Genomic DNA, 20,672 nt, shown 5'->3' with positions numbered 1-20,672 from the left:
CAGCTAAATCCGACCACGTTTGCTGAGGACATTTAGAAAAGTTCTAGGGATTTCCTGTGCAAGCACAGTTTTATAAACACACATCCCACACTGATGAAAGACCCTTTCTAGTGATTCTCTAAGAAAAAACAACTTGCATTTCTTTTTCCTTTAACTTTCCCTCCTTCCCACGTCGATTATCCTTGCAGGTCTCCATAAGCAGATGGCAGCCCAGTTACATCCACCCCAGCAGCGTCCTTCGTGGGGCTCATCTGAACAGGAAACCAGGATGAGCAGAGAACCGAACGCGTAGTTCGTGTTGTTATGGCAGGAAAATGGAATCAGAGATGAAAATCGCACGAGGAGTTGCAGCACACAGCCTGGTGCGGCAGGAAAAGGGGCGAGCTGCTGCTCTGTGTAAGCACAGTGACGGCCGAGGCTGGGCCAGGCTCGCTGCCGGGCACCTCCCGCTGGCCGGGGGTCGGGAGAGGCTACACAGATCCCCCTGCCACCCGTGTGCGGGACTCACGCTCTGCCACTGCTGTCACAAGGCCCCGCACGGGCAGGACGGCCGCGGGCCGGGCCCTCCCTCCGCCTCCCGGCCGCACACGCGGAGCACGAGCTCCCTCTGCCGCCGCCCGGCTGCGCTCCCGGTGCACATCTGGGCCACATCTGCACGGCCACGGGAGCGGCGACGCCACGCAGCGCCGGCCCACGCCCGAACAGCCCTGCCCTGCCGGGAGGGTCCAGCGCCTAAGCTGTTCCCACACACCCACTGCCTGCACCCCAGAGCCCCTCTGCCCTCACTCTGCACAATGGCCCCGGGCTCCAGCCTCCATCTCCAGAGGACTTTGAAAGTTACTGAATCTGCTTAGGGAGAGAGAAAAGCTGCCCACAACCTTCCCCAAAGGTTACGATCCATGTCTGACTCTGAGCTTCACTCTAACAGAGAAGCAAACTGATCCCAGCTTTGCTAGAATAGGAGGGCAAGGGCAGCTCCAAAAGCTGGGCCTGAATCACTTCCTCATGAAGAAAAGGTAAAGTTCAGGGTCTTTTATCAGTCCAGCCTTAGTGGCTCCAGCTGCCCCCTGAGCACTTTATCAAGCCTTATATCTGGGCCTGTGCTAGGAAAACAGCATAAGAACCAGGAGAGTGTTCTGCACACAACAGAGGAGAAGCAGAAAATGAGAAGTCTCAGGATAGAAATGGGTTACTGCTGGAGCTAGCTGAGCATCTGGATCAATCATCTTCAACATTTTAGCAGGAGCACCAGAAGTCCAAGCTAGGCATAAGTTTCCCACTGGTAAAGAAGAGGAAGGGGGTAGGCTACAACAAGAATAAAGAGGTGCTGTCACCTACTGGCATTCCAGAAACTGGCACACACCAGGATTAAGACAAGGCTGAATGCTTTAAAAGCAGAACAGCCTCTGCTATGTAACTAAAAGCACGGAAATTGACTAGTCCAAAACACACTGGCAACCACAGGCTAGCCAGTGAAACCAGGGTACATCAGGCTCTGCCAGGAAAGAGAGTGTCAGGAAAGAGCTGTCCCACTGAGCAGATCTCAGTGAGACCTCACCTGAGGCCTCCAGATCATGCTGCCTGCCTACAGCCAGGAGACCAGTTCTGGTGCCAGACATACTCACCGATCCATGAGCCAGGTTGCACTGTGACTCCACAGGCACCTACAGACAGGGGCCAATCCACAACAGACAAATCACTTCGTGCTTCCAACTCCAGCTGCTCTGGAGAAATGAGGCTGGCAAGGGTGCCTGCTGAGAAGTTTGTTTCCCAGAGGGGGAGATGGCAGTAAGGCAGCCACCCACACAAAGCGGTGGGCGGCTGCAAGGGATGTGCAACAGAGTGGCCTGGGGATCCTCCCACTCCAGGAGACATAATACCACAAACCTGGGCTGGGCACCACATCAGCACTGCACCATCATGGGGCAGTCAGCCCATCCTTCTGTGGAGTGAAAGAATCCTCCTGAGGGAGCTGTGCACACCCTCCAGACAGCCAAGCACTGCTGCACAGTGTGGGTCTCCCATCATGGGTGCATGACTTGACTGAGGGCCAGCACCAGGAAAGGACTTGTTTAAAGAAAACCAGTGGTGGACTTATTGACCAGGAAATTGTCTGCATGAAAAATGTTAAGGTTACACTTCTAGTTTCATCTAAGCAGAATTCAGCTAATATGAAATACAGGACTTATGAGCAATAAAAGTCACAGGAGGACTAGAGGACACTTCCAAGCAATGCTCTGCAGCAGCACCTCAGGACAGGAGAGTCAGGTTACCTGGAATCTCTGAACTAAACAGCCCTCAAGTTTTCAGACACCCATTTAATGAAAAGAAAAGCCTGACCTTGCATAATTTACACTGGCTGTGGATTTGGGAGGCAGAATCATTTCCCTGGCAGAAGGAACATTTGCACGTGGATGCACTCCAGCCCCTGCAGGCTCTCCATTCCTGCTCTCAAGAGCCACTAGCAGCAGGCCAACCTTCTCTCCTAATCGGGAACCCATCGAGATACAAACACACGTGGTCCTTGCGCCGAGATGCTGAAAAGTAGGACCAACAGGGCCTGCAGGAGAGCAGCACTGCTTAGAGCAACTGCTCCTCTCGAGCACAGGTGGTGTGCCGGAGGTGCTCCCAGGCCACGCTGCTGCCCAGTCCCAGCTGAGAATCACAGGGCTGCATCAGGACACCTCCCCGCAGGCAGCAGCGGTGGGGACACAGAACAAGCCCCTCAAGACTCCCGAGACCGGGGAGCAGCGGGAGCTCCTCCAGCAGAGTGTGGGATGGAACCGCTCTGCTGGGAGCCGGCACATGGGCCGCGGGCTGAGGGAGCTCCTTCCCGCTGGCCCGCTGTTCCCAGAGTGCCGCGGGAAGACCCCGCAGGACACCCCGGCAGACCCCGCTCGCTCCCCGCGGGCCCGGCCCGCCCCTCGGCCCCCCGCGCACCTGGTGGCGGAAGGCGGCGCCGCGCAGCAGGTCCCGCAGCAGCCCGAGGCCGATGTCGCGGCTGGCGCCCTCGGTGACGAGGTGGAGGTGCAGCACATCGGCGGCGCCCAGGCGGCCGTGCCGCAGCAGCGAGCGCAGCGCCGCCTGCGCCTTCTCGCGTAGCGCGGGGTTGCGCTCCGCCTTGGTGAACATGAACAGGAGGTGCAGCCCGCGGGGCCCCGGGCCGGCCGGGGCGGGCGGCGTGGCGCGCAGGCGGCGGGTGGCGCTGGAGAAGGTCTCGCCGCCGCCGCCCAGGTAGTAGAAGGCACAGACGGCCAGGGCCGCGGCCGCCGCCAGGGCCGCGGGCTGCGGGCAGCGCAGGCAGCCCCGGCGCGCCGAGCCGCGCAGCGCCGCCATGGCGGGGCGGCACCGCCCCCGGGCCGGCCCCGGCAGCGGGGCGGGGACAGCCGGGCCGGCCCTGGACAATGACACACTACACACGCTACAGTCAAGTTTTAGATACAAACTCTACAGCCGTACATAACGCGAAGGAGGGCGGAGTATACAGTCTGTACAATTACAGCTAAAGGGGGGGAAGGGTTTTTTACATTTTACTGCTGGAATGCTTAAAAAACACCGAGTACAGAGGAACGTACGGAGAAAAAAAAAAAAAAAGTTCATTACTTCCGAGAAAGTAACGTCTCTGCTGGAGGAAATGATGATTTCATGGCGATTTCTGTCAAAACATGGAAAACTTAGGCTCCTAACAGAGAGCCTAAGTGAACAGAAAAGTGAGTGGAATTTTTCCTCCTCTGTCATCTCCTTCCATGGGAAGAGAAACAAGAAAATACTGTATGCAGAAAGATAAAGCAAGGATATGAAAGGGTATATACCAAAGTGGTACACTCATCCTTTTCCCCAGTAGTGCCTCTCCAGAGTTGTCCCTGTTTTAAAACTGTGCCTTTGTGTAAGCACAGGAGCAAGGCATGTTGACTGTCAGAATGCACAAACCATGAACTCTAACTTGGGAAAAAGTGTCCATAATGAATGGGGCAGAGATTGTAGCCTGAAAAATTGATTCTCAAAATACTTTGTGTATTGAAGAATCAGAATAATCAGCTAAGTCCTTTTGACACTGTAAAAATATCACGTCCTTTGTACTTACATATTATTATTTGCAGTTTCATCAAAGGGTTGTTTCATAGTCACTGTGTTATTTGAGATTCTCAAGGTGAAGCAGCAGAGGTAACACCCACAATTTAAAACAGATGGCTGCAGAGAAGCACCAAAGTCCTGGAAACATGACATCAACCCTCTGCTTGTTCTAGTTCTCACCTTTTTAGTTTAGCGCTACAAAGTTTATGCTCTATCCAGGAGACCTAGTAATTTGGATGACATGTGTGTACTGATGTCATAATGCAAAACAGGAGAAACTTCCTCTTGTACAGGGATTTGCTGACAGCAGTTGGAAGGTCTGGTTGCATTTTCTAAAACTATTTCAGCTCAGTATACAAACAGGTAAAATATAAAACCCCACAGAGTGAAAAATGCAGTATTAATACAGGATCCTTTAGCACTGTAACATTAAAAGCCACAAATGGTACAATCCAAAATCTCCAAAATAAGTGGAAAGACTGCCACTGATATCAGTGACTTCTTGGATCAGCTCCTAATGGGCAGAGAGGCTGAAGTCCACAATGTACTAATGAGCACCTGGAACACGCATCTGTCTGATTGCAATGTGGGCTGTTTGTGAAAGCACAGAAATACCTCTGCAATCCAAATTCACCTTCACCCAAATTCATATGAACAAATTCCAACTGTCTAATATAGGTAGTGGCATAATTCAGTATGATCGTTCAGAAATTTAGGTTTATATGCACTGTACTGACTAACATAAAACATGAAATCTTATGAACAGTTGATACCACTAATGAGCCACCACAGACACTAATTTAATCAACATGCAATGAACACACATTACACCTCTGAAATCAAGATGTATTAGAATGTAAGTTGAGTTCCAAGAGACTTTTGGAACACATGATCTACAAATAGGAAAGATATTACACTATCCTTCAATAGGCTGTCTAATATAGAAAATGACTAAAAGTGTGAAAGATGGTTTTAAAATGTATTAGGAATCTTCTGCTTTGTCCCTCACTACTATATTTCACACCTACAGAGAAACATAAACTAGAATTGAACCTTCCCATTGCCTGGTACAAAGTACAAGATGTTAACCTACAATGGAACCTTACTGTCTACTATTCCACTTAGATTCCCTTTGTAATATAAGTGGAAGCTTCCTAATATTACTGAGCAGAATATTAATATGAGTCAAAACTCGATATGGAATCCAGATCTTCAGAGCTGTGGTGATAATGACACTACTGAGGGCTGAATCCTCTGAGTCACAGAGGCCCTGGAGCACGGAGCCTGCCAGAGCCTGGTGAGACTGAGCCATCAAACTTGATGGTGCATTCACTTCTGCTGATAAGCAACATGTTACCATTACCCCTGACCTGAAAAAGGCTTTAACTGAGTTCAGTTTATACTGGGCATCCTATCATACCCAAAAGGACAGGGAAACAAGGCTGAGGATCACAAGTGACACACCTACTCCCTAATCCATTAAAACTCCAGAGCTCCTGACAAGTCACATCACCTGTCAGTCAGGTGGGATTCATCCTTTAGCACAGACAGACTGACACTGCTTCCCAGACAGATGAGAGTCAGGAACACAACACATGGACATGTAGAGCTACAGGGAAGCAACTTCTCAGTCTAGAGAAATCATCCTGCAGAATTTGTCACAGAGGTTTTGTGGCCAGAGAGGAAGTCACCAGTGAAGATTTGAAATAAATCTCTCAGACCTGTTCTCCAGCAGCCTGGACTGAGAAGCAATTATGCCACTAAGCTTTAGGCAGCTTTACATTCCAGCCAATCACACTACACTGCCTACCAGCCAGGCTGGGAAAGACAAACATTTAGAAAAAACTGTCTAAAGTGTATATTATGCAGTCATATCTTACATTGTCCCATCTGTACACCAGGAATCTTACTTTCTCTAAGATCTACTAAAACACCCATTTGCTGATAAATACTGCTGATTAGGAAGAATGTTATAATTTCATAGGCATCTATTTAAAAACCAACTTACTAAAAATTACTGTTTACAGGTGATTTCCTTAAGTTTCTTATTATTCAGACTAAATGGGCACTTCAAATGGGCAGAATCTGCTTTTCCTACCATAATCAGACCACATACAAAGCATGAACTGTCTTGTAAGATTATTCTGCTTGGAAATAAAATCCACTGGACAATTCTACAACACTACTAATTTTGTAGCAATAATAATATGCAGACTATTACACATTTGATGCAAAATTATAAATGTTTGAAATATCTTCTTAAAACCTAACATGCCAGAAAGTTTAACTTTACCATAGTTTACAGATTTCAATTTGGTTTATTCCAGTTTTGCTTATCTTTCCATGGAGAAAAGCCAATTCATTTCCTAAATACACTTAAACAGCAAGTTAACAATGCCACAGCTATTAGGATTACTGAAAACTCACATTGATACTATGTCACCTAAAAACTCTGCTTAAGCTGTCTCCACAGGGTACACAAATAGAGGATAAAGAATTGCATCTGCTGGTTTGAGGTTTAGGAGGATTATTATCTAGGTATAAATAACCTGATATATAAGGATATATCTTGAGATACCATTTATACATGCACAAGGGCAGAGTGGGGCTCACTACTGCATTAAGCAAATGTCTTGATGCCCTCACAACACAGTTGGAGACTGAACTCATTCATTACTTGACAGAAATGTGCACTGAAATTCTAGTTTTTCCTGTGCTCATCTTAGTTTAGACAACACACAAACATACACATCATTGCAAATCATACAAGGGCTACTGCTTCCTGATAGAAGGGATTGGTTGCCCTAAACTTAGAGTGGCTGCAAGACATAAGACTTCTATACTGAGCTTGGGGCTGGTAGTGAGAACAGCAAAAAAGCAGAAATAGCCTTTGTACAACTATTCCACACAAACTTTGTTGGCTCAATATTTACTTTCATGTCTCAAATTTCAAGTTTTCATGTCAAAATACTACAAACAAACCCCACATCACGTCCAAAAGGATTAAGTTTATTTTTCATGAAAGGTTCCACATGCTCATTTAGAAGGATACTTGCTGCACTGAAAGTTTAATTTAAGAGGAAAAGAAAAAAAAAAAGGAAAATGGACTGCTCTTAGGAATTTGGTCCTCAGGATATATCCCTTTGTGACTGACCTGCAGTCACCAGCATAAAGGCCAGCCTGGTGCTAGAGCTTCCACTGTGAAAGAGCTTGCAAAAGAGCAGGAGCTATCTGTGAAGAATAGCCTACCTCTAACCAGAGTCACTGCAGGAACAAGAGAATCGGTTGAGCTGCAGTCCCACAAATGGAAGGACAACTCAGTAAATCATTGCCCAAATTCCCTTCCAAACAGTCCCAGAAAATGCAACCCAGACCTTCTTGTCAGAGGCACATTCTTTATGGTGACAGGGGGACAGATGACAGTGATGGCCCTGGGCAGCAGAGCCGCTGTGAGCACCCTGCAGCCGGAGCCCGCGGCGCTCCAGCCGGGCTCTGCCAGCCCTGAGTGCGAGCTGCAAACGCTGGCCATGGAGCAGGGGCTGCTTTACACTCAGCTAGCAGGGACTCAGGGGCTTGAAACATCTTCAGCTGCTGAGGTATATGTACTGGAGAACATAAACCAACTCATACACTTCCCCAGCTACCACAATCTAAAGCTACATTGGAGTGGTCATTTTATCCAAACTATCTAACAAAATGCATACAATTCATTCTGTTAAAGTAAAAAAAGACTTGCACTATAAGCTTCAGGTTCTTTTCCTTCTTGACACTTAAGACTTCTGGGAATCTGACTGCTGGAAGCGGTTTAACTTCTCTGGATTATTTGATGCCATTTGAGAAAAATCACGAAAAATGTCCTGATAAATTTCATCTCCTAGGTAGAAAAGAAAAGAGAACCAGTTTTAAACATTTGTAATAGTCAACATCACCCACCACTGCACAAATGCCCTACTGTGCAACACTTAATTCATGTATGAATACTGCTTCTAGATGGAGTGATGCTGATGTGAACTCTGAGGGACTGGTTACTTGCATGCATGTTCTGTAGAAGCAAATTAAACAAAGCCAAACTATACCTGAAATAGTACCTCACAGGCAGCCACACAGAGGAAAGTTCAGAGTTAGAAAGGAAAAGTTAAAGCACTTTAAAGCAACTTAAAAAGAAAAGAATATTTATTAGCCATTAAAGAATAAAATCCTTGTTTTTGCAAGGAACTGCTAACCAAGATTCTCTACAGAAAAAAAGAATGATGGCATAAATAAAGATTTACTTGGAAACAGATCAGAATTCTTACAGCCAAACAGAATTTTCCACGAAAGAAACAATCAGCAAACAATAATATATAAATATTAAAAAAGCAATCTTAAGTAGATAAATTATTGTTCATAAATTACTTTTGTCTATTACTTCAGCAAAAATAAAATTTATACATTCATTTCATCTACATCTTTCATTACATTTTTCAGTTTGATCTCTAAGAACAATGATACTTCCCCTAAAAATCTTTTTTTTTTTTTTTTTTAAATCTTTACCCTTTGAGCCTAAACACAACCCCACTACTAGAACATATTCCAAAATATGTTCTTTCCCCTCCCTGTCTACACAGGAAAACACATTCAGGACTGATTACTTCTTGAGTCATTGCCAAGTCATTCTTTTGCCACTTTAAAATGGACATTTTTTCATTCATTTTCACATTCTTTCATCTATTGGAGCATTTTGGGCCTTGAGCTCAAGTTCTGTTTTAAAACACTAACCATACCCTTTCGTCTTCAAAAGGAATTAAATACATCAAACACTGGGTTGGGTCAGGAGCTATGTAGTCATCCAAATTTTAGAGTCTTCCCAACACAGATGGCCACACAGGACACAAGATCCCAGCACTACTGTTTCTTGCTGACAGCTTGATTAATAGCATGACAAAGAAATCAACCCAAAATCTCTCTCAATGTGTATGTCGAATATGAAGATTTTTTTTTTCTCTAACACGATTGTGGAAAAAAAGAATGGTTGGTTTTGTGCTTAAAAGTTTGTACTACTGGGAAAAGTTATATTGTTTTGTTTTTAAATTTTTTAATGCACATTTGCAATGTTAAAGCTATCATTCTTTTGGAGATGAGACTCCATTCTTTTAAACACACTTTCACAAATAATAACTGACCTTCCAGAAATATTTAACAGGCCAGTAACATAATTCTTCCCAGACTTTAAAAGATGAATACATTCAATACTGCTCTACTAGGAAAGGTCAGTTCTAGAGAAATTCCCTTTTGTTTTTCAGATTTAATTTCAAGTATGGTGTCCCTGCCCCTGGCAGGGGGGTTGGAACTAGATGATCTTTAAGGTCCCTTCCAACCCAAACCATTCAGTGATTCTGTGTTCTAGAGATGAAGCAGGCACAGGACAGGTTTTACTGTAACAGCTTGTGAGAACTTCTTGCTCTGGGAGACCAGCACAGAATGGAGCTGTAACATTCACCAAAAGAATAGCTATGAAGGGCAAAAGCAGAATTAGGCTTCTGTGATAAAAGTAATTATGCTTTTAATACAGAAGTGGATTCCACTGGTGAACAAGAACTGCAGTTCAAGTTGCCACACTTGGTTCTTTCAAATTAACTTGAAAGAAGAAAAAGCTATTTTTGAAACCTATATTGTGGTTCTGGCTTTGTCTCTATTACATAACAAAAATATTACATACAAAAATAGACTAAAATAAAGTGCCCCTTTAGTTTGTACGTTGCATTTATATGCTTAATACTGTAAACCTTATAATTTTAAAATTCTACTTTAAAATTGAATTCTGGAAGTTCCCTTTCCAAGCAATGTTTTCCCTAAAGTGCAGATTATATGTACAAAATTACTGTAACACTGCTTTACCATTTCACACCAGAGTAACTCAAAAGGCACACATCATACATTCAAGAAAAGGTAGGAAGAAAAAGTAGCAATGCTAATATCAAAGAGTTAGCAAGATGTACTGTAGCACCAGGAGATGAGCACTCAAGTATTATACAGAAACAGCACTAAGGTGCATATGGCTTCTACCACCAGAAATAACTTTTTAAAGCTGGTTTCAGCTAGTTCCCATTCCAGGAATGTTGTGGAAGACCAACTGTACCTTGCAAAGCAATATATTCGTTCACTCAGTAGCTCAAACCAGCCATATATACTTAAATTATAAATATTGATGCCATTAGCTACGTGAGCAATTGTTTATCAGCTGCATTGCTAGAGCTGAGAAGTAGGCAGTTGGCTTAACTCTGATGACAGCAAACTCATATAGTGATATTTACCCTCAGACAACTACCAGCAAATATACAATTGTCTTGAAAATCCCTATTTTCTTCTAGAATTATCATTTCGGAACACTGGAGTTCTAAAGTAAGGGCAGGGCAGATAATTTAACATGAATAAGGAGTGAAAAAGACCTGTATCCCTTAAAACCACAGAAAGCTGTGACACCTTGTGACAGCAGACAGGTTCTGTGCTTACACTGACACAACCCTTCTATAGCAGATGAAAATATTCAAAACACTCAAATATTGACTCCAACTTTTAAAAGAAACTGCACCAAGCACCAGAGTGAAGGGGGCAGATCTGTGCTATCCAAAGACAGTAAGTTCTCTGGCTAGGACTCTGCTCCAGCTTGTGGCATTAATTTCAGAAGTTATTCTAATGAAAGCCTCTCCCTGATTTTTGGCAAGCTCTGCCTGTTGAGGTAAATCTACTCTTCACTGTCAATCTCATCTTACCAGCTGTAAAGTGTCAGGATCAGATTGCATCAGCTGCAGCCTCTAGATTCTACTGCTCCAATTTGGTAACATGCCCCCTGCCCAGTTCCTCAGTGGAAAACACATAAGGGCTTTATAGGAGTCAACTGAGAGTACTCGGCACTCAACCTGAAAAATAAGGTTGACTTTTCACTTCTGCCAGGAACAGCAGGGTGTTTTTAGCTAACTTCATAATCAAGTGTGCCTTCATTATTGGTACTTGCATGATATGAAATTACCTTCCTATGGAAGCAAATATCACATCAGAACATGGTGTAAATTAGGTCTGAGTGCCTGAGAATAAAGTTGCACATATGCATTAAATATAATTTGTTACTTTCCTGCTGGAGTTGGCTCAAGTATCTGCCAGTTTCTATTTGTTTTTTAACCAAACAGAAAGAAACTCTGCATACAAAAATACATACTTAAGAATGACTGCTTTGTTTCTTATTAGTATCTTAACAAATAAAAATATTTTTAAATAAAATTTAAGGAAATAATACTTTCCTATTTTTGTCTGGAGGCAGTTTGAAATATTTCATGTACATTTTTTACATTGGTGTGCAAGGTTTTTTTTTCTTAAAAAAAGAAAAAGGGGACCATTCCACAGGAAGGAGAATGGTGTCCTGGAATAAGATGAACTCTTCAAGTCTCTAAGCAAGCTGAGTCAGAAAGCTGCTACCGAATAATGTCAGGTAAATCCTAACATGACACAAATGTCAAAGGAACAGCAATAGGAGAAAATTGTGGACAACTACCAGCAAAACAGGGTGGTCATGGCTGTAGTAACACACTGCTATAATGATGCTCTTTAAACAGTCTCCTTTTAGGTTCCCTAAGTACTCTGACAAAGTCACACCACTGAATTTCAATGAAGCTTTAGAATGTGTTGGTTTGTAAAAAACACTATTGTATGAAGCAATCTTAAATCTCCCTCAGACACTAAGAATCTAACTGTAAACTGATAAATTCCTGTATACACTTCTTATACTGCATTTCAGTGTGGTTATTAGAAGAGTATTGACCTGGCTGCCCATAGAGTCCTTCTGATTCACGCATTTCTTCATTCATCCTTGCTAAACGCAACCTGCCATCCAGAAAACAAAAGAAACAATGTCATCTTTAAAGCATAAAAAGGACTACAATGCTCTCCTGAATCTCACATCAGAGAGGTCATCTACAGATACAGTACTTTGATTTTTCCTTTGTTCCCCCTCTTTTTACATACAGGAATTTCGACATTTAATTTATTTTAAACTTGAAACAGAATAGCAAAATCTAAGTTATCAAGTCAGAAAACAGAATGTACAACTTACAGTGTAACAATATCTGCATTTGCAGCTTCCACTGCTATACTCAATGGATCTTTCCCATCTTCATCAGTGGCATGCTGGTTTGCTCCTCGTTTTAGGAATAAGCACACTTGTCTGTTTAGAAAAAAACCATTGAAGAATACTTTTGACAATAAAGGAAAAAGGCTAATAAAATCATTTTGATGATTTAGATTAAATCACCAAAAGTCTCATATTTACCAAAATAGTGCAGTTCCTCTAGAACATGTTAGCAGAGTAGTAAGCAAACCATTTATTTAATCCACATTAGAAAACATGTATATTTTGCTAGTGGATGAGACTGACAAATCAAAATACTATTTCCTCTCTCAGAACCAGAGCTTAAGAAAAACTTGCATCACCTGAAATAGCATTAAAATATCAGAATATCTGGGGCAATGAAGAAGCTTCCCATGAACAACTACAGTAAAGGATGGGCATGTACAAATCATGGGGCAGTGAGTTACCCAGTGTGTCCCAGAACTGTGGCATGGTGCAGGGGCCCCCTTCCTTTCATGTCTCGGATGTTCACGTTGGCCCCATTCTGCAGCAAAAATTCACAAGTAACCAATGAACCCTATGGAATAAAAACAAAGAAACCACTCAGCACCAGATCTCTAGAATCAAACCAAACCTCTTCTGCCTTCTCACCACTGAGCCACCCAGTAAAGGAAACTAAGGAAGATGCTTCCAACTTTAAACACTACTAGACATAGAATTCCAAACAAAGCATTAACAGGAAAAAATATTTCAGAAACAACTCTAAAAGAACACTGTAAGCATAACTTCAGCATCACATTATCATTCATTAGGGAAGCAAACAGCTCAAAAGGAACAGTGACACAGAAATATCATTATTACCCTTGCTCTCCTCCCCCACCACCAGTGCTGTACATCACATACCCCTCTCACTGCCTGAATGAGTGGTGTGGCTTTGTTTTCTTCCACGTTGACCCAGTTTACTTCAGCTCCATGAGCCAATGCTTCTGCCATGTGAGGAAGATTTTTCTCAAAGGCAGCTTGATACAACTGCAATCCTGGACTAGGCTGCTTGGAGTCACAGAACACTGGAGACTCTTGCTTGTCTCCTTCTGAAAAGAAAAAAAGAATTGCTTACTTTATTCCTGTTTTAACAAGGTACCTCTTGGAATTCTGATCAAAACATCATTTCTCTGGCAATAGGTAGCTCAGCTTTTGCAGAATGCTATGTATTGTTGACCCATTCTGCCAGGGGAATTCACAAATGCCTTTAGCTCCAGTATTCAGGCACAGTCTCTTCACAGAACTATTACTGCACAGAAAACATTCTCTCCACATTACTGGCACATGTGTATATACTTCAATCTACATATTCCATGTAATTTCTAAGAAATTAAGGTCTGGAGTGTGTTTTACTGTAAACTGCAAGACATTAATAAAACTAATTTTCTGCAAAGATGTAATCATACAAATATATCTTTATCTGAAACACCTGAGTATAAGGCTATTACTGTTCTGACCTAATTTTTGTTAACAGACACCATTGTCATTTACCAATTACTTGTTGTGACTATAATCTTTTGGACTAAAGCACAGTCTTTCTCTTCATCTCAGTAAAGGTTATATGGAGTGAAGCCTGGGAGATAAAGATGTTGCTACATAGAAACTTTTGTGAGTTACAGCATCATAAATATTTCTACAACATAATCAAAAAAGATCCAAGCCACATGCTGCCTGTCTGCAATAACATCTGTGAACTTCTGGATTTAAAATATACCTTAAAAGAGTGTTTTCATATAGAAGAATAGGTCTGTCTTATAAAGAAATGTTTTGGAAATTTTGAGAACCCATACTCAATATAGCTGTCAGAACAGCATGCTAAAATTAGCAAATAATTTCCTTCATTAACTTACAGAACTTCTGAGTTGAAGGAATGATGTTTAAAGACTTGGTCAATTCCAAAAAAATAAGAAACAGAAAAATTAAGCAAGAATGCACAAATAACACATAAAAGCCTACTATCTGTGACTCAAGAGGAATTCTATCTCTGTGGATTTATTTATTTATAAATGGATCATGCATTTGGGATCAGCCTCATCTGACTGGAAAAAAACACAGTTCTTTGAACCCATTTAGAAGGATTAAATGTCATTTTTGGTAGCAGGGCCAAAAGAAAGATCCCTCAGGCAAATTTTACCCTTGCCAAAAGCAGTTCAACCAGGATAGCAGACATGAATTGTACCACCTGGTATTAATCTTTTTTACAAAAAAAAAACCTGCTGCCAAGTGATTAAATTTTCATCTTACAGTGCAAAGCCTAACACACCTGGTTCATACAAACTGTTGGCTGATATAGTAGAGGCAAGGTGTTCTCTGCTGTCATCAGTGCTCGGCTGGATCCCACTGTCACTGCTTCGGACTGTTTTGGGGGAGAAACTGCAATTACTATGCAGAGCTGAAGCTACCTGCTCCTCACAGATAACATGATAATAAAGCAAGCTCTTATACTTGGTCCTGAACATAACTTTTAAAAAATGGCTTGTTCTTGTTCAATATTCTTAATGCATCCATAGAAAAACATGAAGTCACATTTTGTAATCGTAACATTTACAATAATGATAAAAAATGTCAAAGACAACTAGAAATGAAAAAAAATCAGGATAAGTAAAAAAGCTTAAATTATTTCATGAAAATATTAAGCAATGCAGCAGCCTGGAGACAACAGATAGAAGCAGGGAATGGCCACAACACACCATGGATCACAAGTGCAAACACTGAACGCGCCACAGCTGTAGTACTTACTACTACGGAGTTTTGAAGAGGTATCAAAGTAGGAGAAGAGTGAATCAAGCTCATCAGGACAGAACAGAGACTCCCGCCTCGCCTCGTCGCTACTTACAGCAACCGCTGGGACATGCAGGTTAGCAAAGCACAAAGCAGGCAGTAAGGAAGTGACAGGGCAGGAGAGAACGTTATTGGAAAAACCAAGAGGATGAAAATACCAAGGAGAGAAGGTGGTTAATATGATTCTGAGTTATAAGCATCCCCATTCCAAATCCTTCCCCGCGTAAAAAAGCACATCTCTGAAGAAGTCTTTTCTTCCCTACACTCTACACTAGGCTACAGCCCCTTAAAAAAACAGATTCCATAGTCTCTGCACGAGGCAGAAGTCAATTAATATAAAAATATGTTACCTTAAAAAGAATATGGGCAATACAGCTAAGGAGAGAAGTGTGTAAATACCTTTTTGGGATGCTGCACCTTGTTCCCCTGCCAAAAGGGATTTTTCAGGGCCACTGTGCCTTTTCTCTTCCTGACTTGGAGGCAAAACTTTTGTTCCAGGCTCAGGCAGAGGTACTGATGAAGCTTGCTTCTCTACAAACTTCCTTTCCACATATTTTGCTCTGATGTATGCCTCCTTCTCCTGCCTGTCATATACAAAATTCCTGGAGTTAGTAAGCTAATATTTTAGTATTTTCACGTATTAAATTAATACCTATTTTGTACTAAAGTCAGTAACCAAAACCATAGCTTGGTATTGCACACAAGACACACCCATAGCACATTGTCAGAAAGATGCAAAGCACACTGTCACTTTCTGGATTCATGATTAAATTTTGCATAAGGCTCAAAATAAAGTAATTTTGTTAAGTTCACAAACATGTATATACTTTCAGACAGAGACTTTGGAAAGTGGTATGTGGAAGAAATAAGCATTAGTTATTCTATGTTACCTGTATTAAACCTTTATACATGTTTACATTGTTAATAACCTAAAAATAAACAGATATTTAGTTTCTTGCATAAATATAAATTGCAGCATTTGTTACAGGAACATTAAGGTTACACAAGAAAACAATAACAAGCCCTAGGTAGGCACAGCCATCAGTTCCATATCACATACTGAAGTATTTTTCCTTGTAACCTGAGGTTATCAGCTTAAAACACAACAGCAATTGTGCCAAACTGATAAAAGGGGCTGTAATTATTGCATTGAAACTGCTGAAAAGCAGTTACCACTAGAAGGAATATCTAGCAAATCTCCTACTTTGTTTATATTTTCATCACTGTCTCCACGTTGCCAACACTTCATAAAATGCAGTTTTCCATACTATAAAACTGCTGGGCAGCAAGCAGCACAGAACTGCAAAGGTAGTAAAAAAGCAAGTTTTAAGAGCCTATACAGCAGCACAAAGCATTGGGAATCTACCTGCAAACACAGATTAGCATCAGAGAAATAGAAGACAGCAGTACAATGATTTGAAGGCTGCTGTAAAGCAGCAGAGCTCATGTACAATGTAGGTAGGAGAAGGAGAACATTCTGAGGAACAGGGAACAAAAGTCAAATGGAAGAACAAAGTCACGGTAAACAAAAGGAACAGCCACAGGTTCCTTCCAGGAGCACTCACACACCAAGTACAGCTGGCTGAGCTGGCACCCAGCAGAGAGGAAACAAAATCCACAAGTCCACAGTGATGCTCTAAAGTTGTCATCAAAAGGAGGGAGTGAGATCATAAAAAGAACAAATGAACAGCAGAAGCAAAAGGGACCAACAGAAGGAAATGTCCAATAAACAGAGAGAGTGAGAAAAGGGAGAGATACAGGGAAATGAGTACACTCAAGGAGTGTAACACAGTTAAGTGGCAGCATCTTTTACAGGGGGAGGCTAAGGGAAGCAACAATAAAAGGAAGCAACAGGCACTGCTGGTAAAATACTACCTTTGACTTCCAGATTGTGGCTTCTTTACTCCCATTTTTTCCAACTTTGCTTCATATATTCTATTTATAACGTCATTTCCCAATTCACACATAAGCTATAAAGCAAAATGAAAAAAACTCAAATATAATTGCAAAAAGCTTCATCTACCTATTCAGTTGTTTTTAACCTCACTCAGCCTATACTTACAACTTAGTGTTTTCACTGGTAAAAGTACACTAACAGAAATAAGCATGGGTTTATATGATAATAAAGAAACAATCAGTGAACAGAGAGACCAAATTCTGAGTAAGGTAAGAAAAAAATCTAGTCACTCTTAAAGTGCCTGAAAAAACAACCATCAGAATGACACCTGCAGGTCTCATTAACAAAGGTGCTTTTCCACCAGTTTTGCTGGGAGCTGTTCTTAGCCCATCAGCAAGAGACAATTCAATCAACTGTATTCCACGTTACTCAAAGGACTGATACAACGGTACAACTATAGAAAAGGAACAGTGACAAAAGCCTGCTTACAGGAGAACTTAACTCTCTTGATTGCAATGAACAGATTTCTTTCAGGTAGAATATTTAGTTCTGATATTTACATGAACAGTACAAGAGGTACAGCTTTTTTTTTGGAGTGGGCATGGGAGTTGGTTGTTTTCTCAGCATGAACACATTGATAAAAAATTATTTAATCACAAAGCACATTGTCTTTTGATTGTTCAGAACAGAAAAGTAACTCCTAAGTGCCAGAACAGCTAGAAACAAATGTTTGCAGGAGTTATCCACTGGCACACATGCATCCATACATGAGTTCCTATTTCAGGATTTCAGTGTCACATGACTTTTATAACCATGGTTCAAGCTAGAAATTTGGCACACAAAAGCAGTTGCATGAGTATTCTCCTTTAGGCCAGAAGCATCTCACTGTTAAAAGCTAACATTCAAGTTTTTGAGTATGATCATGCTTTAGGCTGATACATCACTTCCAAAATTTTCAGCCCACTGAAAGACATTATTGGTTTGTAAACAGATTTGCCTTTTTATATGTTGAAAGTATCAGATGAAACCTGCAACTCAGAGTGTACTTGGGAACCTGAAGGTGTGGTAAGTTGTTCTGAATTGCAAGTTTGTAGCACAAATTACTATGGAGTATAAGAAAGTATGAATTAAAATAAACCAACACACAAGTATAAACATTTTCTGCTCAAAACTGCAAGACACACTGGGTACAAACGTGTTTCCTGCATTGAACTTTCTGATGCAGAGGCTTTAGAACAACAATCTAAGTACTAAACAGAAGGCTGTTTCAAAAATACTGTACCTTTAGGAGTTCAGGTTCCCATGAATCCAACGTTAAAGATCTTACTTTTGAAAAGTGGACTCCTAGGCTCCTAAACAATATGGAAAAAACCATTAACCTGTAACTACATGTTATATCTTACCTCAGACAGATTTACCATTAATTTATGCAAATAAAGCATTTACTTTAATTCTATTTACAAACAAGGGTCTCTAATTTTCTTTCAATATACCTCTGAAGAGGCAAACACCACCCTTGCTAATTAAGCCAATGCACAAATGAAATGCAGCTGTGAGGAGCTCCCCAACCTGTGTATCCCAGAGCACTCGATGCACAGTGTGATCCCCAGGTTGATACTGGCCCAGCGAGGATCTGCCAAACCACAGTCACAGCAGGCAGCATTACCAGCAATGCACTGCACTCGCTGCAGAGCACTCTCTCCTTTCAACAGCTTCTCTTTTGTCTCACTCCCAGATTCTAGGCTCCCAGTAGAAGGGGATGATTTCTTTTCCTGTTTCTAAAAGAGAAAAGACACAAACAAACCCATTAAGAGACATGCTAAACTAAAGAAATAAAGTCCCACAGATACTGACTGTACACTAAAATCCAAGAAAAGTCTCTTCTACCAAGGCCAAGGGAAAGCCACAGAATCAAAAAAACAGTTTAGGTTTTTAGAAGATATATAAAACTTAATATAAGAATATCCTATGATTTTTAATCATACTACAGAGAAATCTCAAAAAACCATACAGACCATAGTAATAGTAACATGATGAAGTGAAAGACATATCAAATATAATTCACAACCTTCAAAAGTTCATTGCATTTCCACTGGAAGACAAACAATGGATTGTTTCTTTCCTTCTCTCTCATTACAAGAGGCTTTATGCATTTAAAATTTTCAGGATCTAAAGGGAGGTAGCTGTTTGGTGGATTGTTAAACTCACCTCAGATTCATCCCCTTTTTCTCTATATGCTGTGGCAATACTGGTCTGAACAGCCTTAATCCAAGCCTGCCGCAGCTTTTCCGAGTCAGCCTGAAGCATGCAGCTCCTGTGACAAATCACAAAGTACTCAGAGACAGTGCCCAAGCAGCTGATATCCAACAGCATGTTGCTCAGGAGTCTGTTTTTATGGAGCAAGTTTCTTGCTATCACAAGTTTAGTAGGCATCATCTAATAAACACATTTATTTTAAGATAACAAAGCAGCTGAGCCTTTGTGAGCTGCAAACTCCTTATTTCAAAATTATTTGCAGGTAATGCTAATATAGATACAGAAATGAGTCTTCCAAAAACACTGACAATGGCTTAGCTTCCTATTCCTTTTCTTATTCCAATTTTTTCTTTTTTATATCCTTAAATGCATTTTACACCTGTGACACAAGACACAGGTATCAGATGAAAACACACTTTCATTCACTGACATCAAGAGAGTAACTTTAAAGCTCTATGACAAAGAATGAACTACTTTGCTCATCAACAGTAAAAGAAACAGGTCATGAAGTATAAAACTGTTTCAACACTTATGGGTTGAAAAACCACAGGCAAGCTAAAGCAAAATGTATGTTATAGTGAACCACAACTGGGGATGCAAACATCAGGATGGACAGCAGTCTACTCAAAGGAGAAATCAAAGGAGGAGTGGAAAGTGTAGATAACCTCCAAACCTAAAAGCGAGTTGACCTCGTATCAAAAACTTAAGTATGGTCACATCTCACAATCACTAACGAGGAATCAATGTCCTGCCCTTATTGTGGCAGGATGCCAAAATTCTTAAGTACAGCCAATGCACTGCTGGAGCTGAAAATAATTTTATTTTTCATTTAGTAGTTTCATTTAGTGCATTCTGAAGTATAATTTAACATGACTGAGACAACAGCTTATTTAAGTGCTTCTCTCTCATTGCACCAATCAGAAATGTGGAGAAACTGAGACCTATTTTCTACATTACTAAGCAGCTGATAGTATCAGCTACTATACTAAGCCCCAGCAGAGCCCTGCACCACAAGCCATTTGTGCAAAAAGCACAAGAATGCATGTTTATTTTCGTGCCAAAAGTAAACTAAATACCAGGGACACTTCTCACAGCATCACTTACTCTCAGCCAAAATTTCAGAGAGCAGAATTTTTCAGATACTTTTCCTGTTTTGATCTATCCCAAGAGAAACATTAATCTTACATTTTAAAACAACTACATGTAATTATTTTTATTTTTAAATAAACATACTCCACTGCTTCTCCTTACTTTGTTGGAGAAACCACCTCAAAACAGAAACGTCTCTCTATGTCTTCACAGTGCTTAACTGTGCAGAGCCTCAAGTCTTCAACAACCACCGTGGGATTATCCTAAGAGACAAAAGTTAACAAAAGAGTCACAGAGAAAAAAATAATATAGTTGATAATAAGATAATAATTCAATCCTGAATTATTAATAACTGAATTCTATTTTCCTGGTTACACAAATTTTTTCCTCCAAAAATAAAATTTGAACTCAGTGGATTTGGAGATCTACAGT

The 20,672-nt window shown here is 41.3% G+C and overlaps 2 protein-coding genes across 4 annotated transcripts in view; both read right to left on the bottom strand.

Annotated features, from left to right (window-relative positions):
• Positions 1-3,351, bottom strand: part of XXYLT1 (xyloside xylosyltransferase 1) — a 32,589-nt gene extending 29,238 nt beyond the window's left edge. The window contains exon 1 of the mRNA XM_059855442.1: positions 2,941-3,351. Within this exon, the coding sequence (XP_059711425.1) occupies positions 2,941-3,336 (396 nt within the window). The 5' untranslated portion in view covers positions 3,337-3,351. The remainder of the gene's footprint in view (positions 1-2,940) is intronic.
• A 3,711-nt stretch (positions 3,352-7,062) lies between these two features.
• ACAP2 (ArfGAP with coiled-coil, ankyrin repeat and PH domains 2) overlaps positions 7,063-20,672 on the bottom strand; it is a 60,262-nt gene continuing 46,652 nt past the window's right edge. Inside the window, exons 12-24 of one of the 3 annotated variants that reach the window (XR_009487669.1) lie at positions 20,403-20,503; positions 19,104-19,209; positions 18,465-18,673; positions 18,178-18,247; positions 16,874-16,968; positions 15,398-15,582; positions 14,481-14,573; positions 13,079-13,266; positions 12,643-12,752; positions 12,161-12,271; positions 11,870-11,931; positions 10,827-10,973; positions 7,063-7,948 (exon numbers count right to left, since the gene is read on the bottom strand). Coding sequence is in view for 2 of the 3 variants with exons in the window: in XM_059855440.1 (XP_059711423.1) it covers positions 7,845-7,948; positions 11,870-11,931; positions 12,161-12,271; positions 12,643-12,752; positions 13,079-13,266; positions 14,481-14,573; positions 15,398-15,582; positions 16,874-16,968; positions 18,178-18,247; positions 18,465-18,673; positions 19,104-19,209; positions 20,403-20,503 (1,434 nt within the window). In the remaining variant the exon portion in view is untranslated. The remainder of the gene's footprint in view (positions 7,949-10,826; positions 10,974-11,869; positions 11,932-12,160; positions 12,272-12,642; positions 12,753-13,078; positions 13,267-14,480; positions 14,574-15,397; positions 15,583-16,873; positions 16,969-18,177; positions 18,248-18,464; positions 18,674-19,103; positions 19,210-20,402; positions 20,504-20,672) is intronic. The other 2 variants (XM_059855440.1, XM_059855441.1) reach the window with 2 other exon arrangements.

Source organism: Haemorhous mexicanus, chromosome 10, assembly GCF_027477595.1.
Source record: "Haemorhous mexicanus isolate bHaeMex1 chromosome 10, bHaeMex1.pri, whole genome shotgun sequence".
In the NCBI taxonomy this organism is placed as follows: domain Eukaryota; kingdom Metazoa; phylum Chordata; class Aves; order Passeriformes; family Fringillidae; genus Haemorhous; species Haemorhous mexicanus.
This window is presented reverse-complemented; position numbering and strand designations above follow the sequence as displayed.